The sequence below is a fragment of the Aquila chrysaetos genome, chromosome 3 (assembly GCF_900496995.4).
Source record: "Aquila chrysaetos chrysaetos chromosome 3, bAquChr1.4, whole genome shotgun sequence".
In the NCBI taxonomy this organism is placed as follows: Eukaryota; Metazoa; Chordata; class Aves; order Accipitriformes; family Accipitridae; genus Aquila; species Aquila chrysaetos.
Window position 1 is genome coordinate 41,647,186 of NC_044006.1, and position 27,001 is coordinate 41,674,186.

The 27,001-nt window shown below is 49.1% G+C and overlaps 2 protein-coding genes across 9 annotated transcripts in view; both read left to right on the top strand.

Moving 5' to 3' along the window:
* The window catches only part of HOXA3 (homeobox A3), a 45,738-nt gene extending 25,227 nt beyond the window's left edge, over nucleotides 1-20,511 (top strand). Inside the window, exons 2-5 of one of the 8 annotated variants that reach the window (XM_030008026.2) lie at nucleotides 1,482-1,675; nucleotides 5,335-5,413; nucleotides 16,678-17,266; nucleotides 18,727-20,511. In XM_030008026.2, coding sequence (XP_029863886.1) covers nucleotides 16,795-17,266; nucleotides 18,727-19,496 — 1,242 coding nt within the window. In that variant the 5' untranslated portion in view covers nucleotides 1,482-1,675; nucleotides 5,335-5,413; nucleotides 16,678-16,794 and the 3' untranslated portion in view covers nucleotides 19,497-20,511. Of the gene's footprint in view, nucleotides 1-700; nucleotides 1,676-3,385; nucleotides 3,435-5,334; nucleotides 5,414-8,004; nucleotides 8,580-9,136; nucleotides 9,354-13,831; nucleotides 13,865-16,677; nucleotides 17,267-18,726 lie in introns of those variants that run through there. The other 7 variants (XM_030008027.2, XM_030008029.2, XM_030008028.2 and 4 more) reach the window with 7 other exon arrangements.
* A 1,572-nt stretch (nucleotides 20,512-22,083) lies between these two features.
* HOXA2 (homeobox A2) lies at nucleotides 22,084-26,969 on the top strand. The gene is given in 4 exon segments (XM_030008036.2): nucleotides 22,084-25,161; nucleotides 25,163-25,212; nucleotides 25,884-25,951; nucleotides 25,953-26,969. Coding segments are annotated over 4 exon segments (1,131 nt in total). The 5' UTR covers nucleotides 22,084-24,829; the 3' UTR covers nucleotides 26,634-26,969.
* Nucleotides 26,970-27,001: the final 32 nt, after the last annotated feature.

A 27,001-nucleotide genomic window follows, 5' to 3' on the forward strand; every position in this document is an offset into this window, starting at 1 on the left:
GAAACACAAGTCCACTCAGTGCTGTTTCATCCACCTTGTGCTTGGCTGGTGCTGGCACCAGAAATGGAAAACGGTTTAATGTCTCTTTTTAACTTGGATTCATCTTGTCAATAAGGTAATGGTTGCTTTAAATTTAGTGAAAAACGTCCTGACTCCGAATTGCCTGGCTGGTAAAAAGAGCCCTGTAGGAAGAGGAAAGGTCTTGCTTCATTGTATAGGTGAGTGGTATTCTCTTCAGCGGACTTAGGGCAGAATTAGCCCGGCTCTCCATCGCTGTCTGTACGACTATTTTCAGCTGCGTTACAGAGAAACTGTGCTTCTGCTGGGAGCCAATAAGCTCCCATGACGGGTTTTGCTGGAGGAGAAGTCACACATGCTCCCCATGATAACACTTTAAATCTTTAGCCAGTCGTGATTTATTCGTTCATTTTCGCCCTATTGTAATTTCTCAATTGGCTAGCACTTTTGAAGGGGAATACATGGGCGGTAACCTAAAGTTACTCTAAGCTGCCTTTTCTGTTTCTGTTTCCTTTTATTTTCTTTTTAAGACTATTTTGAAATGTGTTGAGAAAGCCTCGGCAGAAACATGAATTTGGGTACAATTCAAGAGGTTTGTTTGATCGAGATTGTAGAAACGATTGTGACAAAATGGGCTTCAAGTGGTTCCAGCTCAGGCTGCACATCTCGCTGCTTCCAGGCAGCTAAGGAGGGCAGGCAAAGCGGAGCTGCTAACGGGGAGCCTTGCTCAGGGCTTCCACAACAGAGAGTAGGACTGAGCCGGGTAGGAAAAGGCTTGGAAAGGAGCTCAAGTGCTAGTAAAGCTTCCAGGGAAGGCCTGGAGGCCAAGACTTACTTACTTACTTACTTACCCAAATACATCCGAGAGGGATTTTTGGAATCAGTGCTTCTCTTCGCACGAGTGAGGCTGCCAGGACCGGGTGCATCATCACCCCCTGGGTAGGTAGCACCAGGCCCCAACAATATTGCCAGCATCCCTGCCTGGCCATGGAACACGGATCATCCCGGAGAAAAATGTTAACGTGCCACTGGCAGAGCACGTTCAGCATCAGAGAGGTAGCAGCTGTAAATACCCTCAGCAAACACTGCTATCTCCAACCCTGACCAAGGAGCAGGCCTGAAAAACGCACTTCCAGTCACATATTGCCGTTTACTAAATCCTGAATTGCCAGCTGCCTCCTTATAAAGGGAGAAAAATATAGCTGTAAGTGAGGTAGCTACTACCCACAAGCATGTAAGCTTGAGAATCCCTCAATATATTGAGAGGCAAAATTAGCACAACCGCGCAAAATTCCGGCTGAAACGTATTAACTGGCGAGGCAGGATTTCTTTAGTGTGTAGCCTATGTCTATAAACCTGGTTTGCTCCCATTGTAAAGAGAAATGAAATCACGCTGCAAATAGCAATTTTAGCGAGAATCATTAATCACCTCCTACAATAAATACTTCTTTGTAATTCAACAGCGGTTCTGAAAGGCATTCTCTTGGAAAAGTCTGTGAAGACGCAAAGGATTTTCCCGGGAAAAAAAAAAAAAAAAAAAGCGGTCATGTGTAAAGACACAGCATCTTGGCTGTCTGCTAAAAAAATGTACACTCTCTTGCTGGAGATTGAACCGCGGACTGCAAAATACCCCCATGGCAGATTATCGTCGTTTAAGGTAAATTTTCCTTTTTCCCCCCTTCCCCCCTGTGCTGGGAGCGGGACGCTGCTCCCGGGCTGGGAGCCCTCTGCTCCCCATCCCATACCGCCCGTCTTTACAATAACTGCGAAAATTACATCGTCCAGTTTAAATTCTCGCATTGTGCTCCCTTTGCTAAGGCAACCGGGAGTTCACCGAGAGGACAAATTTTCTATCCCATTAATTGTTTTTTTTGGAGGAGCAGACTGACCCTTCAAACCCTTGACCTTTAAAGACAGTATTCTTTTTAATCCGGCACTTGGACCTAAATGTCTCTTCCCCCCCCCCCCTCTCTCCCGCTCTCCCGGTGTCTCTCACACACGGATTTATCTGCTCTGGCCACAAAGGCGAGCGCGGCCCAAAACGCTGGAAGTGGAAGTTTGTCAATATTTCAAAGAAAGACCAAATCACCTCGGAGTCAATTTGCTGGCCGCAGGGAACGCCACGCCGTTAACCCCGGTACCCACCTCCCCTCCACCCACCAAGAAAAATGCTCCTTTTCCAAGATCCCCCTCCTCGTTTCTCCTGCAAGCTCTTGCTATACCTGGTGTTTTATTACACAGGGAACTCAGCTGTGACAAGCGCCTTGTGGTATTTAATAACTAGAGCCATCCTGCATTGGAGGCTTACCCAATGGTGAGACTTCTTTTTTTCTTTCTTTCTTTCTTTTTTTTTTTTTAATTTTTTTTTTCCTTCAGGGTGCTTGCCGTCCCGTGGCCTTCTTGTCCAGTGTTTGTAAACACGGAAGGGGTGGGGGGAGCCCTCACACAGGCAGAGATCCCGACAGGCTTGCCACGAAACTCCAGCCCCCCCGGTTCCCACCCTTTCCCCGCGCTGAGGCCCGATCCGGGCAGCCTCGGGCCCGCCCGCCGTTCCCACACCTCCGCCGGAGCCGGCCGGGCGGCGGGGCCCTGGGGGCCCCCGCACGTCGCTGCCCCGGGGAGGCGGAGGCTCTTGCCGGGTCCGGAGCCTCACGGCCTGGCCGCCCTGCGACGTGCGGGGGGGGTCGCCCAGGGCCGTCCCCTCGGGCGCGGCCCTGCGTGGGCGCCCAAGCCCGGCCCACGCAGGGTGCCGGTGGGGTCGGGGCTGCCGGCGTGGGCCGGGGAAGCTCCGCGGCCGACTCCCCCCGGCCCCGGGCAGCCCTCCTGGCTCCGCCCGGGCCGGCGGACGGGCAGTACTGACCGGCGGAGGGCAGCCCGGGGCATGCCACCGCCCCTGATGCTCCCCTGTCCCCCTGCCAGCAGCGCTCAGACCCCCTCCCACTCCCCCCCTGCAGGCAATGAGGATCGGGGTTCAACTGGTTAATTTGGGGGGGGGGGTGTGTAAAGCTGCCCCATCTCGCTGTACGGAGCGGGACAAACCCATGTCATTAATGCCCAAGCACGCTCCCTAGAAACTGAGGAGCTGTCAAAGCCAGCAGAGATTAGGGGACCCAAGTACGAGGATCCCTGCGCTCGCAGATAAAGGTGTTGCGTCTGTTCTGGAGGAGATATTGAAATTTTAATCTTTAGGGTCACGTGACTCATTAAATAATTAATGCAGATAGTCAGGAATGGATCTGTGGCCGTCAGTCCTCACTAGGAGTGATTCTCTCAGAAGTGAAACTCAACTCCTTATTACTGGAGTTTGTTTTTCTTTCTTTTCTTTTTTTTTTTTTTTTTTTCCCTTTAAAAAAAACCCCACCTGATTTATCTTGAAAGATTCTAAACTTCTTAAGCAAGCAGTAGGGTCTGTGTTGGTAAGTAGGTAGTGTGTATTTCTAGCTTGATGACTTTAATTGTTTGTGCTTGCTTTGTCTGCTGAGCATTTGCTTAACAAGTTTAATATTTAGAAATGTTAAATCTTTGTTTTAGCTGCCTTGTGGTCACATTACGGCTTTTGGTGATTAAGTGTTACCGAGGCAAACACATTTGATAATGTTCTAATTCACACTGTGGAAGGCTGGGTGCCACAGTGCAGGAGGACCTGCTTTGTTCAATTTTCCTGGCGTTAATAAATCACCGGCTCCTAATGCAGGGCCAAAAAAGCAATGGAAAGGCAGTGAGCATTGCAAAGGAAAAGTCATGGGCGAATTTCTCTATGACTCATTAGTCTGAACGATTTATGTACGAACTTAAAGTGCCGCAATGAATATTAGAGTTTGAGATAACAACAAATTAAAAAAAAAAAGTCATAGCGTTTGTAAAGTGCTTTATTGCTACTTAGCAACTCTTTCAAGAAGCAGCATATCTTAAAGGACTGTGGCAGCGTAAAATATGGTGGCGTGACTTAATAGCTCCAAAATAAATAACAGAAAGTCGCTGGCACCATTTTCAGATACACGCTTCATATTTAACGCGAGTGGGGCAACCCAGTCACGACACGCTTGATCGATGGTTATTGCCGTTTGTAACATGACTATTGATTAGGGATCAAAACCGCTAAGGTATGAGTTTGAGCCTAAAATGCCAGGGGGTTCCCCCGGCGCTGGAGCCGAGTGGAGGGAAAGGTAGAGCTAAGAATAACCCCAGGCAGCAGCGCCCGGGCTCTGCGATTGCAGATTGAACTTTCCATTTTCTTTTGTGTTTGCCAGTAGATTTTAACAGTCAGCGCTCTCAAATTTATGAGACGGCAATAAACAGCTTAGTAGGCTATTATTGCATGATTTTATGTAGGCTGGAGTTCAACACCAAATTTAAAATTATTAGCGTAATTATGGAACTACTAAATTACCAAAGCAAAGTCTCTGCTCGAAAAGTTCTCCCAAGACAGACTTAATATTTCCAAGGTTCAGATGACACCCTTCCGCAAGAACTGTGTTATTTAATTATTAACATTTACATTTACTGACAATTTTAAGATGCGTTAGATGGCTTTTATTAGCGAGAGTGAATACGGGGGGTACATTATTATATCTGACAAATTCATATGTAAACGTGATTCAGTAAGTGGCATGCGAATAATCTGACTATTGTCTTTTTGGATTGTGCAATAGTGTTTATTTTAGGGGAAGAGAAGCCGTCCAGTTTGGTTTTTTTTTCCCCCTTTCCCTGCTTCAATGGCTTTCAGTGTGTCTAAAAAAAAAAAAAAATGTTTTGGGCCCGATCCCGCTTCAGTGAGGTCAATTGTTAGTCTCTTATTGCACTAGTGGTGGCAGGATCGGGCCCCGGCTAACCGTTTGAATAAAAGCCCAACCACAATACGCCCCGCATTTAAACTGGAACCCTTTCCGCGTTTTATTCAGCAGAGATGAACACCACGACTTGTGTTTAATGTCTGTTCTTGATTAAATGATCCTAAACAAAGGTTTCCCAGAGGAAAATAAAGCAGACATTCATGTAACAAGAGTTTGGAATGACAATATTTCCAAACACTTGGAGACAGAAGGCATAGCTGTCTACGGGAAAAAAAAAAAAAAAAAAAAAAAAAAGAAAGGAAAAAAAAAAACCCAAACCGCACGCTTTTATTTCTCAGCTCCCCGTGCTCTTCACCCGGGTGGGAACCCACGCTCCACGCTGGGAGCCCGCGCCCTCTCCATCCCTGCCCGCCCCGCTCCGGGGCTCTCCCAGCGCACCCGGCAACCCGTGTATTGCCTCTGAAGGAGCAAAATACCTCCCCCCGCACTCCCCGGTAAGGCACTGTTTGTCGCTTGTTTACAGGGAGCCCCGAAAAGAAGCCGCTCGGCTGGGGCGGTGGAAGCTGGGAGCGCTTCAGCCCAACTCCGCGCAGCTGGAGGAGGTAAGAGCCGCCGCTGCTTTTGCGCCGGTGGCAGCTGTAAGAAAGCCATTTGCCTAGTACCTGCATGCAGAACAAGCCTGCTGGAATGAGATTGTGTTGTTGTTGTTGTGATAAATATTTAACCTAGCTGGAATTTTTTTCTGGAGTGGCTCTATTCATCTTCCGTGGGTAGTGAATGCGCGTGTCTGGGCAGACAAAGAAGTGTACAGGACCTGAGTGATCGCCATCCTTATAAAGGCATTGGGGACAGGAAGGATGCAAAGTCACTTGAAGAGCGAAAGAGGCTGAGAATTTCTTTGTCCATTCTTAGCTCCTTCCCAAATCAAAGGCGTGAGGCGAGGGAGAGCGGGTTGGAGCCGTTTCGGTGTTGAATGGCTTATCGCGGCTTGTCTGTTTGCCTCCTCCTCGAGGAGTTCCCCAGCCAGTCCTGCAAACGTGGAGTGAGTGTGGGGATGGTAGAAAACCTGATTTCTCTCAGAGTGCATGCACCAGAATGGATAGCGGATAAGTTTCGGGTGTTTGTCTGTCCTGGCCTGCTTTGCAGCGGGCGGAGGTCGGTGTTTGGTGGTTCAGAGTTGCTAGAGTCCTTGATGCGCTTGGTCCTTTGGCAGGAGAAACGTAATGCTTTTCGTAGTGACCGTTTTCTTATGCCGGCCGCCGAGAGGGTAGGATTACATAGAATTAGCTCAAATTCCTGCCAGATTTACCTGCTTATTTTTGGACGCTGATGTACAATTAGTATATTTTACTACCTTTTAAAAGCGGCCATAAATTACATGACTACAAGGGCTCTTTGTGTTGGCTTAATGGGCTGCTTAAATCTTAACTACAAAAAGGCGCTGCAAATGTCTGTTCACGCTTGTGTTAGGAAATTAAAAGCGAAAATACGGTACGAAGGAACCTTCCTCCGGTGGCATGTACCCACAGCATTGCCTGCAGAGATACTTGGGATTCCTTAACGGACCCAACACTCGCAGACCCAGCTGACTCTGAGCAGAACTTCTCCCGCAAGGGCACAGCCGATAGCTCTGTTCTTTTTATCTGCTTGGAAATTATCAAAGGCCAACTTTATCAGACGCACAGATGTAGGTAAACAGCTCTGCGTCCCAGCAGATTTCAAATCTTGCAAGGAAGCGAGGAAATAAATACTTATATCATACGGTGATTCCCATTTCTTCTCCACATGGGAGTGATAGGCTTACCTCTTAACAACTGGCATAAAAGTAAACTTGAAAGACAGTAAAAATTCTAAATCTAATTATATTGAAGGTAACTTTAAATAGCACTAATGCTAAGAGGGGCTATTAATGCCAGAGCTGGCACAAAGGGTCTCTCTTAATGAAGGCACGTTATGAACTCAGATCTGTTTGTTGTTACTGAGCATGGAATTTCAGCTCAGCTCGAAGCCATGTGTATAAAGCACAGAAAAATCAGTAGCAGACGCACTGATAAATTCCACGTTTTTCTGCTAGAAACCGTGTTTCAGGTCTCCAAATCACCGAGGTAATAAAACACAATGTTGAATGTCCAGGAACAGGAACAAAGCAATATATGGGGTGGCGGGGGAAATCTAGCGTCTGCGACTCGCAAGATCATTTGAATTTGTATTTGAAAACTCGTAATCACGATACTAGAGCAAAGAAAGCTTTCTCCAAAATCGGCAGAAGGGAATAATTTTCAGCTGCGATCCAGGACAGCAGAAAGTTAGGCAGACTCCCCCTTCTGCCCTCCCAAAGCACACCCTGTGGAAGGTATTCACACGTCAAGGAGTTACTTTTCTTAAGAATTAATTAGTTTCCCCACTACATACACGAAGTTAATTGTTAAACAGTAGTTTTAGGATTAACTTGACCATTAATACTAATAAAGATGTTCATAGAAACAGGGTTTTGAAGCCAATAGCCATAGCTAGCGTTAAGGCATTTAAGCTGACTTATGATTGTGATTTATTGCTTTTGTAGTTTCTATTTGCTCAGGACTGTAACTTCTAAAGCCATCTTTCTGCTTTTGACGCAAAGCAGTCGATAACTTTTTACAACAGCCCCAAGAAAGACTTGCTCTGCTTTTTTCAACATCTGCTCCGTTCCCCATTAATTCCAGTTTCATTGTTGCAGAAGAACTTCTCTTGTCTGCTTCTTTTATGGGATCTAAACGCACCACATTTAAAAGAGCCGTGAATCCATCTCGAGTAAATATCAGCCTCGGTTTACGTTGGGTACGAGGGCTGTGGAGTTACCAGTCGTGCTGATAGTTACAGACTTGGTCATGTCGTGTGTGCCTAAGGCTCCCTCGTTTTCAAACGTATAGAGTTTTTATTCCAGTTCTTAGTGAGGGATAATATATGTATACCCTGCGACTAGCTTAGTCACTTCCATATGAAATATTGCAAATTCTTCCTCTATTGTAAGGTCACGCTGACTTTGCTGCAAAGTCCACTACTATACACTGTTACTGATGGGTTTAAATTCCAGTGGCCCACTTTTACAATCCAAGTGAGAGTATGTAAGGCTTGTCCATAACACTAAACATCACCTTTCAAAAGAAAACTCCTTCCATTCTGTTCAGTGAAGTGCAGGTGAAACAGTAAGAGGGGATATGTAGCTAGCTGAAGGTTTTCGAGCTCATGGGAGATGGTGGAAAGATTTAGGCAAGGGTATATACATCGTGAAGCGAAATGCTGGAGTCACAGAACTGGACCAGGAACATGCTAAAAGCGTGAATTTTCTGATTTTCTTTCACTCCTTCCAGAAAAGTTATGCGAGTTGAGGGTTTCTTTTGTTTGTTTAGCTTATTGTGTCAATAGCACAAGTCAAGCAATCTTACAGGGAAGATGTGGTGTGTTCAAACACAGGCGAAGCTGCCTGGCTCGGGGGCCGCATACAACTTTGCTCCTTTTTTTTGCTCTTAATTGTTTTTTCCCCTTTAGGCAGAGAGCTCCCCCTCCCCATTTCTTTTTTTTTTTTTCCATCGTTAGAAACCTATAATTTTGTGCATCACTCAAACTAGCTGTATAGGAAATGCGTAAGCACAGGTTTAACAGCAAGGTCCCAAAAGGTTTTGCAAAATTCTGAGCCACGCCAGTGAAGGAAGGTGTATTCTTCATAGTGTGTTACAAGGACAAAAATCAACTAGCCTCTTAGAAGAGACTCTTTTTTGCCTTTGTCAGGTAATTATAGGTCTTTTTAGTTTCTACAGAAGCCCTGATGTAGCGTGTGGGAGTTGAGCAAGCCGTGTACAATGGCAGGGTAGAGGCGGCTGGGGGTGGGGGGAAGGCTGGTAATCGTCCCATTTAGAAGGGGGCTGGAAATAATAGTATTAAGATTTGGGCTTTCTTCGGGGGTTGCAGAAGACATGCGACGTGGAGCAGGGTGGCGGGCCTGGAGAGCAAATGCCGCTTAATTAGGCTAAGTATCAAAGTGCAGCGTAATCCTATATTATAAGAATTCCTCTTACCTTCCAATGGGCTTTGTGTAAAGAAATATTGGTGTGGGAGGAAAAAGAATCAAACCAACCCCCCCCCCCCCCCGACGCCAGTCATCTGCATCTCTTGGATTCCCCCCCTCCCTTAAAACTCTTCTTTAACATATTGGGTTAAGGCTTTGAAAAGCAAAGGCTCGCGCTAAGAAACCCTGTTCCTTCAATGATTCCCTATTTCAAATAAAAGGATTTAAGTTGACGTATGACCACGTGAGCACATAATACAGCGCATTATTGTGGCATTTGGAGTGGAGACCCGGTCTGGCTCCGTCTGCGATTACGCTTTTCCAGTTTCTGTTCAGAGCAAGCACTGCTTTCTATTATTTTTTTTTTTCCTCCTGCCCCCATCACCGTCCCCGCAAGAGCTGGCCATTTCGCTGACAGCTTTCGTTCCTTATGGAAAGGTTATTGTCGAGCCGAGAGGACGAAATGCTTCGTTAGAAAGGATGGATTTTATTTTAAGGTATTTCCGTTGATTGTTCATTTATGTGGTGAGTTATTGCTGTTCGAGGCAAAGGTCAGTAGCAGAGGCTGGAGTGAGTGCGTGTGTGTGCGTGCGGGTGTGTGTGCACCCGGAGCCAGGCTGCTTCCCCCTTTGTTTCAATTTGCTGCGGTAAATATTCAACTCTCCCCTCGCAGCGAGCAGAGCAGGGAGAGTTTGCTTCTTTATTTATTTTTCTCCATAGAGATCCCACACTGCTGTTGATGGCCAGCTGCCTCAGCTCCAGCCCCTCGATTGCCATCTTATCATTATTTATGATCGGCTAGAGATGGGAAGCCTCTTTTATTGCCGCGTTTGGATTTTCCCCCCTTAATTTTATTTTATTATTTTATTTGTGTGTTTGTGTGTTTACTTATTTACGTATTTGGGGAAGTCGGAGAAAACGGTGCGGGGGCGGGGGCGGGGGGGGGGATGCTCCTCGGTCGGGGTCGTGCTCGAGTGTGCGGCGACGGCGGCGGTTGTTGTTTTATGGCTGTTTGTTCGGCCGCTGCCGCTCCGTAAATCGATGACTATGCGATCGTGCTGCCATTTTATTTATGATGCTTTAGTGGTACTTTGTTTACCGTGCGCGGAGGGCTGCATGGGCGCTCAGCTCTGTAGCAAAGCTTCCCCTTCCCAAATGAGCCAAGGGGCTCTTTACTTCTCCGCCGTGAGAAGGAGCTGAACCAAGAGCCAGCCATGGCTTCTAACAATAAATCAGCCTTGGAAATGTGGTGGGTTTTTTTCCTCTCTCTCTCTGAATGGGGATCTGGAAAGCGAGAATAAAAAGGGGAGGAGTGGAAATTATCTTCTAGGAGAACATATACCATTCCTAAATTCATATCCATACCGTCGTTTACATAAATATAGATATGTACGTACGTATAAATATGTAAGTCTTTGCGTATACTTATAAATATGTGTGAGTAGCTATATCTAAAGAACGCAGTTTAAATGACGAACGTGAAAGATTACTTGGCTACCCAAGGAGGGCAAAATGCGTTATAAAACGACATTTCCCCGGTGTGTCCCGGCTTTGGGAAAGGTCGGAGCGCTGGGGTTCGCTTTCCTCCAGTTCGCTCCGTGCCTCTCGCCTATTCCTGCTGCACCATTTTGTGCCCAGTTACCGGCTGCTTGTAATTACTCATCTTCCAAGAGGTCAGAAAGAGAGGGAGAGGGGAAGAAAAGGGAACGCTGATAAAAACTCCGCTGAAAACAAAACAAAACAAAACAAAGGTTATTTCCACTCGGAGCTATTCGCGGCCGTTCTGCAGAGACCTGCGGGGCAAAGGTGCTGGGGCTGGTTTCTTGCTTTCCTGCTCTTTAAGCCGCGCTCAGAGCAGAACTGACCCAAAGAAATGCTATTTCCCCTTCTCGCCGTACTGAAGCACGTTGGTCCTTTCTTAGACCCGGCGTCTCTCTCTTTTCGGCGAGGGGAGGAGAGCAGTTTCGCTCCCAGCTGGGTGTCTAAAAGCCAAGGTTGGCTTTGCCGTATTTTGAAACGGGCCAAAACGCGCCTCAAAAAAATAAAGTGCAAGCTTTAATTGCAGCTCCATTACTTGGCAGCGTTTCTTCTGATTTATGACCCAGTTCGGATGCATATTGACCCAGTTAAAACATTCATAAATAATACATTCTTGCTCTAGAGCAAAAGAAAGCAAGAAGAGTTTGGGAGGAGAGGGACATTTCGGCGAGTTGTGTAAATAACCTCAGTCTGCTGAGCAAATAGCAAGCAAAGAGTCCGTTGCCTTTCTTTAGTGCTAGAGAATATAAACAGCAATTCAGATTAACCACGGCTTGCTTCGATAGTCCAGTCCTTCCCTAAGGCAGCTAATGTCCCCTCCCAACTCTCTACCGACTTGGACAGGCACCACTTCCAGAACTGGTCCCCTTCTCCAGCAACTCCCCGCCTTGCTATTTCATCCCTATGAGATCTCCCCAAATCAGCCTTGAATTATGGTGCTGCCTCCTTCCATTTCAGAGCATCCGAGGACAAAGTGCTTTACAGGCATTATTTTATTCGGGAACTGAGAGTAATTCCATGAAAGGGGGGGGGGGGGGGGGAGTCCCTCAGAGTGGGACCCTTCGGGAAGAAAAGGCAGCTCATTTCTGACCCGGGAATGAGCCCCAAACGCTGCCGGTCCCTCCCCGAGCTGAGCCCTATCACTCTCCGCGGAATGGAGCAGAAAGAAAATATTCGGCCTCTGGGAGGGAAAGACAGATAAAAGCAGCGGGGATCTGTGCGTTGAGACACTTATCCCGACATCATAAGAGACATTAAAAAAAAAAATCATCTTCTCATGTTTAAAATGACCTCTTTGGGGAGAGAGGGGGCGTGGGGAAACGGCACTAATAGGCGAAATCTCGCAAAATACTCTTTGCAGGCAGTAAGACGAATGGAGGAAACACTTCAGTATTCCTACGACCCACTTCGGTTCTCACGATTGGAGTCCCTTGCAAATCCCTTCAGTTTTAAAAAGACCCCCTCCCCCCTCCCCGTCCCCGCTCTTAAATACAGACATGTAGTGAGAATATCCCGCTGGAGATCGCTCCAAAGTTTAAACGCGCTCCTCGGAAAAGATCGCCCAGGCTTTCGGCAGGGCTCCCCAAACCGGCAGGCTCCCCGGCGTCCGCAGGTTTCTGCAGTCCCCAGTTCTCTCTCCCTTGCCAAATCCTCCTCTCCAGTCCGGGGGGCTCCGTCGGGGCGCAGCGCTGCCTCTCGCTATTTGGTCGGGCAAGAGGGCGAATGGCAGATCAGCAGTTTCAGAAGAAAGTGTGGGGTTGATTATTGACTAAAAAGACTTTTTTCTTCCGATGCAACATTCAAGGGATTGTTTGAAGCAAAACGCATACGCGGGATTTTTGCTTCTCCTCTCCTCCTACGCTGCCCGCTTCCCCTTTCATGTGGTGCCTTCTCACTTATGCCATAAGGAGCAAGTGTTTTCTGTTTTAGTGCTCTGTTTACAGCTTTGGTGCATGAAGTCATAAATCTTGCATAGCCATAAATGACAAAAACCATTGGTATGCGTAAGAGGCCACCCCAGCCTTATAGTGCTTTTTATTTCTCGCTTCCCCCTCGCTTTGTTTGTGCTTTAAGATGACGCCGGGCTCCCTCGTGCTTTAAACGGACTAGTTATATTTTTAATGCCTTAATTAATGAAGTAAAGTCAGATTTACACCTAGGCATTATTCGGAGCCTCCGCTTAATGCACGGAGCCCATAGTCCAGCTACCGCCTGCCAGAGGGGCAGGGGCTGCAACTTTATTTAAGTTCTCGTTTGCACTGTCACTGCCGTGTTTCTGTTGCAGGGAAAGGGGGGGGAACACCCCCACCCCAAAACCCGGGGCGCTGGAGAAAAAGGCGAGCGCCTTCCCCAGCGCTGCCGAGGAGCAGGAGGCGAAGGCGGGCTGTGCGGGCCCGCGTCCACGCGGGACTGCCGCCCACGCGTCCCCACCGGGGGCGGCGGGCACCCCGACCCGCCTGTGTAGCACGTGTGTGTGTGTGTGTGTGAGTGAGAGCCTCTGTGCCCGTCCCGGGCGCTGGGGATATTTGGGGGCCGGCGGTGGTGTCTGTGTGTACATCTGTGTGTGTGTGTGCGCTCACGCATGCATGAGTTAATAATTAGTAACTCTAATGATTTCCAGCGTGGCTCTGAAAGCATTGCCCAGAGCGGGGATCCTGGTGGGCTTCGGCTGGCTCTCCGGACCCAGCCCCGGCTCTCCGGGCTTTGCTCCCCTCCCCGGGACTCAGCCGGGGCTTTGCGGAGCTCCCGGCGGCGGGGAGCGGCAGAGGGGCTATTCCGCAGCCGCCCCCCAAGCCCACCGGTAAGAGGGACAAACCCAAGCCCCCCCCAGCAGCACCCCCGGAGGCTGGTGAGAGCGACCCTTTGTGAGCGCCGTTTGTCTTCATTAGCATAATTTTCCTGGACTTTGGTGACGCCCGGGTGCGGGGGGGGGCCCGCACTCCTTCACTGCCGCACTCCTCCGCTCCCTCCCCAGCCCCCACCCTGCCCCAGGCTTCCCCAGGCGGCCGCCTTTCTTTCTTCCTTCCTTTTTTTTTTTTTCGTTTTTCCTTCTCCCCCCCCCCTCCACTCCCCCCAACCCCCTTTCTCTTCTCCTCTCTCTCCTTCCCTTCCCTTCCCTTCCCAGAGCAGCCCTGGGAAACATCCCCGTCCTCCGTGCCCCGCGCAGGGGGAGCCTGGCACGCCGGGGACCGTCTCGGGACAGGGTGGGCAGCCTGAAGCGGGAGGGGACCGGGGGAGGCGGGTGTCCGGAGCTACCGTCCCCATCCCGTGCGGGGCAGGGCTCGCCCCTCCCGGCCGGGGGTGCCGGGTGCGGAGGAACTGAGCCGGTGCCCACCCCGCGGCCGCAGGGACCGGGCTGGGGCAGACAGCCCCTGCTCCCTGGGTTGTGTCGCCTCCAAAAAAAAAAAAAAAAAAAAAAAGAGAGAGAGCGCGAGCATGCTGGCTTCCGCCTCAGTCGTCAGAAGTTAAGGTAAGCAGGCCACAAATACGCTGCTATCAGTCGTGAATGGCGGAGTTTATGTCCCAGTGATTTATGACCGTAGACTTAAATGTCGGTTCAAGAAGAGTTCACAAGCTGGGGCTTCCTTCCAGGCAGTGACTGATACCCTTACACTTCGTGTTCAGGCAGCTCTCTCTCCTCTCCCCCCCCCCTTCTCTCAACTTTGTCTTTATCTTTCAGGAAATCTTTCAGGGGGGCTGCCTGATTTTTCATCCTAGAGTCAGAGTTTGGGGCTCGGCGGGGCAAAGATCTGGTGTGCTTGGGAAGGGGGGAGGCGGAGGGAAGGAGAGGGTAGGGGAGAGCTGAAGTGGGGAGTGGGGGAAACGGGGGGGACTAGCCTCCCCCAAGCAGCTTTCATTTGCTGTCTCCGGGCTGTCTGGGTGGGGGGAGAGAAGTTGGTAAAGGGCAGAGAGGTGTATTGCACAAATGGAGATGGAGCCGATGAAATGGGCGCTGGAAAAATGGGGGGCCCATCTGTGTTTGTGAGACCTGGCCTTTTGTCTCCGAGGCGGAGAGGAGAGCTCTTCCCATCCCAGGCACCGGCTGGGGTCGCAAACTTTCTCCCCCCCCTCTCTCGTTAGGGAGCTGTTATTATCGTGATCGTTGTCGCTCTTAATCCCGCTATTCCCGCTTTCGCCAGGAATGGCCGGGCGCTCCTCAGGTTACCCCCGCGTCTCTATAACTTTGTAGGAAGTGATTAACTTGGCGAAGCCAAAGGCGGGAGCTGATTTTTTTTTTTTTTCCTTCCCTTGCTGGCAGGCGGCCGAAGCTTCAATAATATTTTGCCTTCTGACTAAAGTTGCCTATTGTCTGCGGGCGGGCGGCTGCGGGAGCAGCGCGCTCCGCATCCCCGCTCGGCGCTGCCCGCCCTGCCTGCGCCAGCAAACTTCCCAGCGGCCAGGGGAAGGCGAAATATTTGATGTCGCGATCATGAAAGGCGGGTGCCTTTGTAAAATTACCGCTGGCTCATTATTTCCTTTTTCTCCTCTGGTAGTGGTGTCTATATTCTCTCTTTCAAAGGAATTGAGAAAAATCACACCAGGCCTCGATAGCATCAGGAAGGAGAGGCGAGGAGCTGGAAACTGTGTGCGCGCCTCAGATCTCCATCGGCTTATTAGCTTAATAACATCCAAAAGAGCTTGATTAGTGCAATAACAGGGTAGCCGCCCTGCTGTAGGTGTGTTACCTTCATTTTGTTACGATCTAACAAAGGGAATACTGTTTTCTAAGAACTTGTATAACTTGAAAGGCATAGAATGAGCTCGTTTGGTGCATGTGTTGTGTAAGGCTTTTCGCCCCTAAGCATTTGTCCTCGTTAGATGTTTGGGGGGAAAATATCCAGCTGCTTAAGTACAGGGAAAGTGGCAAAAGAAACGAGAGCTCTTCTGATCCGAAAAGACGTGGTTGTTTGTCAGCAAGGGGGTAGGGGGACGGTGAGGAACGCGCTTTAATTTCTGAGAACAATGTGAATGCGTGTGGAAAGAACTCCCAGATCAGAGATCACTCACAGGTCTCCTTTCGTTAATGCGGGCAATTCCTTAACTGGTTATTTTCGGGCAGGTGACCAGTAGACTTTAATCTGGGGGGGGGGGGGGGGGGGCGGAATCCCAGAAAGAAAGAAGGACAGGGGACAAAAAGGCGGAGGGGAGAAAGGGATTCGCCCGGGCAGGAGAAACATTCTCTGGGTTTGTGTCCACCCTCTCCCCAGCCAAGTGACCCTCATACATCAAATTACATAGCAGTTTCCAAGACAGAACCTATTATCACTAAGTTGGAAGGAAAGTTCAAGCCGTGGTCATGGAGATGAACGCTGGTTTTTCAGGTTGCTGGTGTGTTTTTTCCCCCAATCCATCATGTTTTAACAGGTAGGATCTGGCTGATTCCACGAAAAGTTAGTGTCTTGAAAATAACTGCTGGAAAAACCAAACCAACAACGGCCAGAGCGCCCAGCTTGCCCCTCCTGGCCTCGCTGACGGGGCTTCACGCGGCGCCGGGGGCAGCTGAGGCTCCAGACCCACTCGCGGGTGGGAGGCGGGTGCGGGGGCTGCGTGGGGCGGCCCCAGCCCCGCTCCGGGGGCCGAGCGGGAGCCGCGGCGGGCAGAAACGGCTGCTGCCGGGGTGCGTGACTGGGGCGGCTGGGGGTGGTGTGCGAGCACGGAGGGGAGAAGGCGCTGGCTTTGTTTATTTTCCTATCGAGCATTTCATAGACAAGCCAAAATCCGTCACTGGGGATCGGGGTGTGTAAATATCCCAGGCTAGGAAACCTTTCCACCCCGCTCCTGCCCCCTGCCACACGTAGGCAGGAACAATCTCGTGTATTTCTTTGAAGTTGTATGGAGAGCTGTAACCTGGAGAGAAAAGCTAAAAATAAAACAACGCCGGTTACAGGAGAGGGTTTGATCCTAGAGCTGGAATGAAGGAACAGCCCAGCCCCTTTGCATTACTGATTCCTCGATCACCCTTATCTCAGAGACTGGTATTAAAACAGCGTCTCGGTGATAAACGATCAACCCCCTCTCCATGTGGTGCCCTGCACTGTTTCTTAAGAAGAAAGAAAGAAAAAACCCTAGAAAGCCCCTATCCCGGTGCAGCAAAGCACATATTTGTAGCTGCCAGTAAATCCAGGCAGCTTTTATATCGAAATGCTCTGCGCCTGAGGCCAAGTCATGCTGCTAAATATTGCTGACCACTTTTTCTTTTATGGCTTTCATGTCACTTAGCTATTGAAAGTAAGATGGATTTGTACCATTTCTTCACCCTGCTCTGCTCTCCCCACACCCCAGGTCTGCCCGGAGAGGCCATTGGAGGAAGAGCGCCACGTGACAGAGGGGTGCCAATGTTATTCTCCAAGGGTGTCAAGACCCTGTCAGTTTGCGAAATAAATATTGGGAAACAACGAAATGCAAAAAGCGACCTACTACGACAGCTCTGCAATCTATGGTGCCTACCCCTACCAAGGAGCAAATGGTTTCACTTATAATGCGAGTCAGCAGCAATATCCTCCATCTTCATCACTTGTGGAAACTGAGTACCACCGCCCCGCGTGCTCCCTCCAGTCCCCCGGCAGCTCCGTGTCCCACCACAAGGCCAATGACATCAGTGAGAGTTGCATGAGGACCCTCCCCAGCCAGCCTCTCCAGCCCCCTGGCCTCGCTGACCCGCAGGCCCCACCACAGCCGCCTCCGGCCCAGCAGGCACAACCTCCACCTCCGTCCTCCACCTCACCATCTCAAAATGCCAGCAGCAACCCTGCCCCGGCCAACCCCACCAAGAGCCCGGCTCTTAACTCGCCCACTATGTCCAAACAGATATTCCCGTGGATGAAAGAATCTCGGCAAAACACAAAGCAGAAAAACAGCAGTTCCAGTTCAGGTATGAAACACGCTCCCCTCTCTCCCTGGGTACCCCTGGGCTGGCCATGCATCCGGCAGGGAGGAGGGCAGCCTTGCCCACCTTCACTTCGGGGAGGGGAGGAAGGGGGCTTTTTTTCCTCTCCCAGCTGACCCCCTTGAGCTTTTGGAAAGGGGTTGCCACCACTCGCAAGGGGAGCTCAGTGAACGAACCACCCCCTGCAGAACTTTCCCAGCCTTGCAGGATGGGTCTGAAGTGATTTTGTTTCCTAGTGGCTAAACCACTCGTGCCCTCCTGCATCTGTCACATTTCCTAGGTAATCCCCCCTCCAGTAAATCATGTCAGTGCGGAGCAGCCCAGGCCTTAAGCCAGAAGCCTGTCCCGAGTACTTTGTTGGCACAGTGCTGTTAGATTAATAAGACAGTGACCTATCTCTGCTGAAGTGTAACAGGAATAAAATAGCTCATAATCACGTGCAGGCAGGATCAATGCCCTGCATGCAGTCAGAACCTCTTCCTATTTTAACAAGCTGATTGGCAAAGTTACAAGCCCAGTAAACAAAAATCATTCTGGAGTGCCATAAACTTCAGCCCATAAAATATTATTTGGGGGATGGAAGTGTATATTAACGCTTTTACTACTTGAGGAAACTCGAGTCGATAACACCACTGCTAGCTCCAGTGCCCAGGATTTGGGCTTATATTAACATCTTCCTCTTTTTCTTTTAAATGTGCCTTGGAAAGAGAGTCCAAAACTTTAGCAAATGTCTTCACCGGTCTGCTTTTTAAAGCCCTGGTAACATTGCTGTTTACAGTCTCCCATAACATGTATTTGTTTTATTAAAAAGCAGTAACATTTAAATATGTCTATATGCCTATATGCAAGCCTAGCCACCGTATGTTCTTCTTATGTATATTATACTTCCCAATCGCTACCATATGTTTATGCTATATGCTAGATGTGACAGAAACGCTATACTGTCAATTCTATGCTTATATGTTATAATGTTTTATTGTAGATACCTAACTTTCAGGCATCTCTAGCTGATGTGTATATATCAGGTTTTTCAGAAAAAGAGGGCTGCGGGTCTCTACAGCAATGGAGAACTGCTAGCTCTTGAAGACCCTGATCCCACTACATTAGCAGAGCCATAGGTTCACCTTCAGAGTTTCTAAACCACACCGTGTTTCCCTGAATGTTTCTTCCTTCTTTATGCAAAGCTCAAGATATGTTGTATGCGGTCATTCTTAAAGGAAGCAAGTGTAGTCCTATAGTGACGCTAATGAGGTGAAGGAAGTCTATTGAGGCTTGTAGCTTGGCACGGCTGAGCTCATGCCAGGGGCGAGTACTCGTTGCACATGTAGGCGTCCATCTCGGGTCCGAGAGCTGGAGTCTCCAGGTGCTGGTGTTGTTGGCCGTTGTCTCTGGTTGCCGTGTCTGGGTTCGCCATGCTGATTGTGTTCTTTGTGTGATTTACATAGGTGAGAGTTGTGCTGGTGATAAAAGCCCTCCGGGGCAAGCCTCCTCTAAGCGAGCCCGTACAGCTTACACAAGTGCCCAGCTGGTAGAACTGGAAAAGGAGTTCCACTTCAATAGGTACCTTTGCAGGCCACGAAGGGTAGAGATGGCTAATTTGCTCAATCTCACAGAAAGACAGATCAAAATCTGGTTTCAGAACCGCAGAATGAAATACAAAAAGGATCAAAAGGGCAAGGGCATGATGACCTCTTCAGGAGGACAGTCCCCAAGCAGAAGCCCTGTCCCTCCAGCTGCTGGGGGATATCTAAACTCTATGCATTCTTTAGTAAACAGTGTCCCCTACGAGCCCCAGTCGCCTCCGCCATTTAACAAGCCTCATCAAAACACCTATGGCATCCCTGCATCGTATACCGCTCCTCTTAATAATTGCCCACCTCCTCAAAAGAGATACACGGGGACGGCAGCTGTGACACCTGAATATGATACTCATCCTCTTCAAGGCAACGGTTATGGGAATCCACATATACAGGGAAGCCCCGTCTATGTAGGGGGCAACTATGTGGAGACCATGACCAATTCCGGGCCTTCCATCTTTGGTCTAACTCATCTCCCTCATCCTCCCTCTGCCAACATGGACTACAGCGGGGCTGGGCCAATGGCCAACAATCACCACCATGGACCTTGCGATCCGCACCCAACATACACAGACCTTACCGCTCACCATCCTTCTCAGGGAAGAATTCAGGAAGCGCCCAAACTCACCCATCTGTAAGAGACAGGAGTCACTAAATGGAACACCAAGCCCCCAGCTTTTGGAAAGTACTCACCCCTCCCCTTCTCTCTTTCCTCCCCCCACCATGTGCCCTCCCCTCTCCTTCTCGTTTCTTTTGTTCGTTTTGGTTTGTTTTGTTTCCTTTGGTAAAAGCGTTTTCTAGTTTATGTGACGTAGCAATATTTGTTGCTTGAATTGCTCTATAGTTTCACTAGTGGATATTTATCTTCTTGAACTGTAGCCTTGTGTCTCACTTTGGGAGTATGCAGAGGCTTTATACTTTACCTTCTACACTTTTATCAAAACAGGGTATATGAACAAATTTTCTATAAAAGGAATTCTTAAATGTGAATTTGTTCGTACATGATTGATCCCACGGGGAAGCAATTTTTTTTATTGCACTTCTTTTAAATAGCGAGAAAGACATCAAAAGCGCTTGGACAGGGACTCCCTGGACAATTATTAATACGTGTAAGTCTTTCAATGTGTGTATGCTGGTGAACATTCAGATTTATTTATATTTTTTTTTGCAAACATTGAATAATCTAAGTGTTTAAAATTTTATTTATCCCCATTTGTTCATATTTATATATATATAAAAAATCTGTACCCTGAATATTCAGGAAGTATTTACCTGGCCATATGTTAGATGGCATATCGGCACGCATAGGAGATATCATTTGAAAGGAAACTATAACTCCTTTTATTAAAAATGGTGATAACAATGATGATGATGACGCAATAAAATCTGGGAAAAAGATCACGGTTTGAATACTTTATGCTTGTAACATCCAGCTAGGCAGAAAGCGTGTGAAGCTGAAAAGGCTAGATTTGTTTTGAAAGTTATACATTCCTTGCTGCTCACGTTCTGAAAAAAAAAAAATAAAATAAAGTTTTTATTCTGAATAATAAAGAGTTAAGAACATGTTCTTCACAGCGCAAGGGAAAGGAGAGCCCTTCATGACGTGGGGAGTTGGGAAACTCATCTGTAAACTCACACGAGGATCCACTCGCCCACCCGAGGGCCCCGCGACGCCTTTTCAGCGTTTCATAGGCAGGGAGAGGGATTTTTCACTTTTTTTTTTTTTTTTTCTTTCTTTTTCTTTTTCTTTCCCCCCAGCGGGGTTTTAGGGCCCTCGGCGGCTGCGGCCGCCTCCTCCCGCGCCCGCTGCGCGGTGCCCGCCCGGCGCCGAGGGCAGGCGGGCGCGGATCGCCCCCTCCCCGCCCCGGGGCTCCGCGGGGGGACCGGCCGCGGAGCAGCGCGGGGAGGGTCCCCTGCCTCCCGGGCAGGCCAGCCGGGTGTGTGTGTGGGGGAGTGTGTGTACGAGTGTGTGCGTGGAGCACATGGGAGCAGAGCTCAGGATAAAGGCACGCGTGGGCGTGGAGGGGCCGCCTCGTCCCCGGGCTCGCCGGCTGGGCAAGCGGAGGAGAGCCGGGCGGCGGAGCCCCGCCGGCCCTTGGGAGCAAGGCTGGTAGAACGGGCCCCCGGCCAAACCCCAAACGCGACTGGGGGGTGGATGCCGAGTACTGCTGCCTCTGGACACGGCTCCTTCCACCCGCCACCCCCGCCGCCGTTTTTTGCCTTCAAGAAGTGGATTTTGTCTTTTTTTTTTTTAAATTTTTAAAATTTTATTTTATTTTGCTGTTGTTCCATTTTTGCTGAGCCGCCTTCCCTCCCCACTGCAGCCCGAAGCTGTGGGGGAGGGGAGCTGTGTGTTCCTCTCTTCCCGCGGGGGTGTGGATGTGTGTGCGTGTGTGTGTGTTTGTTTGGGGGGGGGGGGGGGGGGGGCATACCGTACTGCAGAAGGGTGACTGTCCTGGCCCCAAACGGGCACTCGCGGGGGTCTCCAGTCCGAATAGGCTCGAGGTGGAAGGCAGAAACCCACAAGCGTGTGCTTAAATCCGATTTTTTTTCCTTTCAGGTGAAATGCCCGTAATTTTTAGATTGAAACTTGAAAGATAAATCAAAATGGACCTTAATAGACTGGGTAAAATATACCCCTGCACGTTTATAAAGACATATTCCTATGCTGTGTAGATAATAACGCACGCTGTTCACCATCTGTATCTTTTAGAGCACAAAAAAAAATGTCGCCATTTTGGTCTCATGCTGAAATATTATTAATCTTTGGGCTTTATCTTGTTCCCAGAACCATCCTTGCCTGATGCTGAAACATTGTCATGCATCCATGAATCTATATAGAGCTTTTCTGCATAAATAGATAAAGCATGCTCAGTCAAAGAAAGGGACTGCAAATATATTTACACCGTGCTATTTATTGTATATATAGATATGTACCCGTGGAAGGAAATGTTATGTAGTCTGATATTTTTCATTGAAACCTGATTATTACCCAATACGGACCAACGACTGATTATTATTTTGTAGGCGAAGGAAGCATTTTTGCAACATTGCAAGACATTGCTCGTTTCAAATGAGCTCCCGTATAAAATTCAAGCCAGCCCCCCACCCCTCGGAGCAGTTAGGTTAGATACAACAAAAGGTAACGGTACAGTCGGTGGTTCTTACTGCGTGGCTCCTTTAGCACCACGAATTACATTTAGGAAAATGTTCAAAGAGAAGGAATTTGGCGTTTCACCCCCCTCCCACTCCGAAGAAAGAAAAATACAGGCGATTTTGCCCCCTTCTTTCCAGAAAACGTACTCAACCCCTTCTTCGGAGCCTGTAGGTTGCAAATAAGAATTTGTATTTTTGCATTTAAGATTCGCCCGATTAAAAGTTCCCCCTGGAAGCAGGAGTAATTGATTTGCCCAAGAATTTCGCGTCCTCTCTCCAAAGGTTTTGTTCCAGGTGGTTTTTGTATTAGACTGACCACAAGAAACAAATGTGCAGAATAGAGACACCCACACAGGTTTTACTCACAAAGCCTGGTTAAAGTCCAAACCTCTCTCTTTATTATTTGTCATCCTGCTGTTAATCCCAATATTTTCCAGAGAGGAAAAAAAAAAAATTAAAGAAAAGAAAAAGAAAAGCCCGACCCCAAGGTAGGCACTGAGAAGCAAAATAAAAACGGACTTTTCCCACAAGCAGCCCAGTCCTCTGCCAGCATATTTTAAAAGCAGTTTTTTCCTTGTTTACTTGCGTTTCTTGCTCTGCCTCTTTTCTCGGCCACATTTGATCTTGGAAAGAGCAAGAAGCTTTAAATGTGTTCTTAAGGGCCAGTAGCTGTCAAACCTTTTGGCGGCCAAGATTGATCGCGCGCAGACACCACCAGAGCTTTGTTTGGACTAAAAGCAAGAAAATTAAACCCCTTGCATTTTCCAACAGCATCGATATTTGTAAGGCATCCCTTTTGAGGGATTAAATGACAAGTCCCGTTCTATATTTTATTTAAACAAGCAACCACCAAAAAACCCATTTAAAGCCTCCCGGCCCCTCCCCTCCCCCTCTCTCCAATGCCTTCGCAGATATGCTACATCTTGTGGGTGCATTAACTTAAAACCGATTTTTTAAATGCACTTCGTGCAGTCTGGACGCAGACTGATCCGCTGAGTGTTTCGGGTCTTGTTTTCTCTCCCCCCCCCCCCCCCCCCTTCTTCTTCTTCTTCTTCTTTTTTTTTTTTTTTTTTTTTTAATTACGAAGACGCTTGCCGACCTCTTTTTGGCAACTCCGAAAATAAAGCGAGAGGGCACCGCATCGCGCTGGCGCTGGTCCCTGGCTCCTGGAGGACGCGGAGAGCGGCTCGGAAGCGCCTTTCCCCTCCCCGGCCCCCCCGGCGCACCCCACCCCGCCGGGCACCCCGGGCTCCGCGGGAAGGCAAGCCCCGTCCGGGCTGCCCGGGGCGGCTGAGACCATAGGATTCATCAGGCTGGTGACTGTGGCCATCATTGTCATCGCTCTCCCTTTCGCCTCAGCCTGGTTGGAAAATTGTGCCCAAAGCATCCAAATTCGGGACTTGCCTCGACCTAGCAGAGGCGACTGGAGGCGGCGGCGGCGAGAGCCAAGCGTCGGAGGCGAGTGCCGTCTCTCAAGTCATAAGCCCGCAGCATTTTCGCTCTGCCTGGCCCCGTGAAAACAAACCCGCTACCAGCCCATATATTTCCTGGTAATCGAAAATACTCACCAGACCCAGCCTACTACGGTTATTAAGCAAATTATGCCAGCAGACGGGAGTATCGTTTGCAAGCTAAGGCACAGGATTTGGGTTTTTTTTTAAAGAGGCAACAGCCAGACGCGTTTGCAGCCTCGCGATTTAGCTCGCCCAGAGAGGTACTCCTAGGGTTATGTTTTACGGTCCAATCCCGGGAAGCCAACTGGAGAGGGAAGTCGTGAAGCACAAGGGCTGCTGCCTATGTGACTCTTCCCCTAGAAGCAAGGTTGCTGAGGAAGATCCTGTTAAACAATGGCTCGGCACCGGCGGCCAATTGTTCTCCTTACTGTACACCCGATAGCTGTACACCAAAAAAAAAAAAAAAAAAAAAGGGGGGAGAAAAAAAAGGAAAAAAGAAGAGAAAAAAGAAAAAAGAACAAACAAGAAAAAAAAAAAGGGAAAGAAAAAGGAGCCCATCGAGGCTGAGTCGGGAAGGAGAAAGTAGTTTTGGAGGAAGTGCTATTCCCTAGGAAAAAATCAAGACCCTCTGCTTCAGACTCCTGCCTGGGTGCAACTTCTTATGCGGGGGCCTGGCGGTGTCAAAACTTTGAAGATTAATGGATTACTTTGTTAATGACTCAAGGCGTCAGATTGAGGTGCTTAAATGATTTGTGAGGTGCAAAGCGTTTTCCTGACAGTCCCAAACAATGAGAGGAGAGTGTGCGGGTGGAGGCGAGGGAGGCAGCAGGCTGCAGGACAAGCAGCCACACACACACACACTCACACACTCTCGCGCACACACACACACACTCGCAGCCTCTCACACAAACATATCCACGCACACGCACCCTCCCCCCCACCGCCGATCATTTCAGATTAGGACGCCAAGGGGATAGATACTCGAGATATCATTTCCCTCTTTAAAAAAAGTGTAAATAAAGCCTTTCTGGCCCCCAATGAGGCGTTCCTTCCCGACTTTTTTGGATCAATCAAACAGACAGTGGCTTCTTTTGATTAAAGCCCAAATTGTCATTGGGCAGAGGCAATCATGTGACAGCCAATTCGGTCCAATTTCAACCTTGTCTCCATGAATTCAATAGTTTAATAGTAGCACGGTCCCCATACGGCTGTAATCAGTGAATTAGAAAAAAAACACCCCACCAGCGATCTTCTATGCTATATTTTTTTCTCCTCTCTCACCTTTTTCCTGGGCCTTCCCCCCCCCGAGCCCCCTGAATTCGAGGGAACTTTTTCTCCGCGGGGGCTGCCAGTTGAAGGCCATGAATTTCGCATTTGAGCGAGAGATCGGTTTTATCAATAGCCAGCCATCGCTTGCTGAGTGCCTGACATCTTTTCCCCCTGTCGGTGATACATTTCAAAGTTCATCAATCAAGAACTCGACGCTTTCACACTCGACACTGATTCCTCCTCCTTTCGAGCAGACCATCCCCAGCCTGAACCCCGGCAGCCACCCTCGCCATAGCGGCGGCGGTCGCCCCAAGGCGAGCCCCCGCGGCCGCAGCGGCAGCCCGGGCCCCGCCGGCGCCCCGCCGCCCCCGGAGTACCCCTGGATGAAAGAGAAAAAGGCGTCCAAGCGATCCGCGCTGCCGCCCCGCCTCGGCCTCCGCCTCAGCCGCTGGACCAGCCTGCCTCAGCCACAAAGGTCAGTCCAAAGATTTGCCGCCGGCCCCGCTTTTTTTGGCTCCCCGCATCCCCCCGGCTTCGCGGGGGGACGAGGCGGAGGGGCGGGCGGGCTGGGGAGGACGGAGCTGGCCGGGCTCTCTGGAAACCCAAACTTTCCCCGAACTTGCTTAATGCGGGATGATTTATTTGAGTTGGAGCTGACCTCTCTTGTCTCGCCGTCCTAGAGTTAGGATATTTGACAGTAATGAAGAGTGATAGATTGCTCCCGCTCAGCTAAGCAGCTGATGCATTAATTATAAATTGCGGTATGGCTAATATAAAGTTTGCTCTGGTGTGGGGAGGTTGGGGAGCTGGAGGCGCTAATTTTGCGAAGGTGGCCGAGGGGCACGCAGCACCAGGCGCTCAGCAGTGCAACACAATGGGTTTACTGCATCCAAAGGCGGCCATTTTGTTGCAGTTGCTATTTTATGCTATGTGGACATATAGATATAGACACATATGTGCAAAGAGAGCACTGCCCCCCCCCCCCCGGGATGCGATGTGCTCGGGTGCTGAAATTCAATCCGTGCATTTATCTGTTTTGTGTGTGCGTGCGTGTGTTTTTGCTTTCGCTCTTCTGGCGGTGGTGCTTTGGGGTGCGTGTGCGTGTGGTGGTGGTGTTTTTCTTTTTCTTTTTTTCTTTTTTAACAGACCCCCTTGAAATCCCCGATAGCGGTAGCGGTGGATCTAGGCGGCTGAGGACGGCTTACACCAACACCCCAGCTTTTGGAGCTAGAGAAAGAATTTCATTTCAACAAGTATCTCTGTAGACCAAGGAGGGTTGAGATTGCAGCCTTGCTGGATCTGACTGAAAGACAAGTCAAAGTCTGGTTCCAGAACAGAAGGATGAAGCACAAGAGACAGACCCAGTGCAAGGAGAACCAAAACAGCGAAGGAAAATTTAAGAGCCTAGAGGACCCCGAGAAAGCGGCGGAGGAGGAGGAGGAGGAGGAGAAATCCCTCTTCGAGCAAGCCCTCAGCAACGTCTCCGGCGCTCTCTTGGAGCGGGAAGGCTACGCTTTCCAGCAGAATGCCCTCTCCCAGCAGCAGGCGCAGAATGCGCACAATGGCGAGTCCCAAACTTTCCCCGTTTCGCCTTTAACGAGCAATGAGAAAAATCTGAAACATTTTCAACATCAGTCACCCACTGTTCAAAACTGCCTCTCAACAATGGCCCAGAACTGTGCAGCTGGCCTGAACAATGACAGTCCTGAGGCCCTAGATGTCCCTTCTTTACAGGACTTTAACGTTTTCTCCACAGATTCCTGCCTACAGCTTTCAGATGCAGTTTCCCCCAGTTTGCCAGGATCTCTGGACAGTCCCGTAGATATTTCTGCTGACAGTTTTGACTTTTTTACAGACACACTCACTACAATTGACTTGCAGCATCTGAATTACTGAGAAATTAAAGACGTCCTCCCCAAGGGTCCTGCTTTCTCCTCCTTATTCTTCTTTGTTTTTTCCCGTGAATTAATTTTATTCTCCCTCCCCCCCCACCTTTTCCTGGTCAGTATTTTCTGTTTATTCCCTCCCTCTGCTGTGCCATTTTGCCGTTTCTTACGAAGTTTTAGTTGTGTTCAATTTTAATCTAGCCACATTCTAGGTCCTTCTATGAAAGCAATATATGAGGTCTGTAAGAAAGTGATCATATAGGAATTGTATCTTCACTTTCTTTTTATTTTTGTATTGCATTAGGATGCGTTGTCATAAGTATTTTTGGTAGAATAAATTCTTGTTTGCTACAAGGAGCTTTCTCTTTTTTCTTTCTC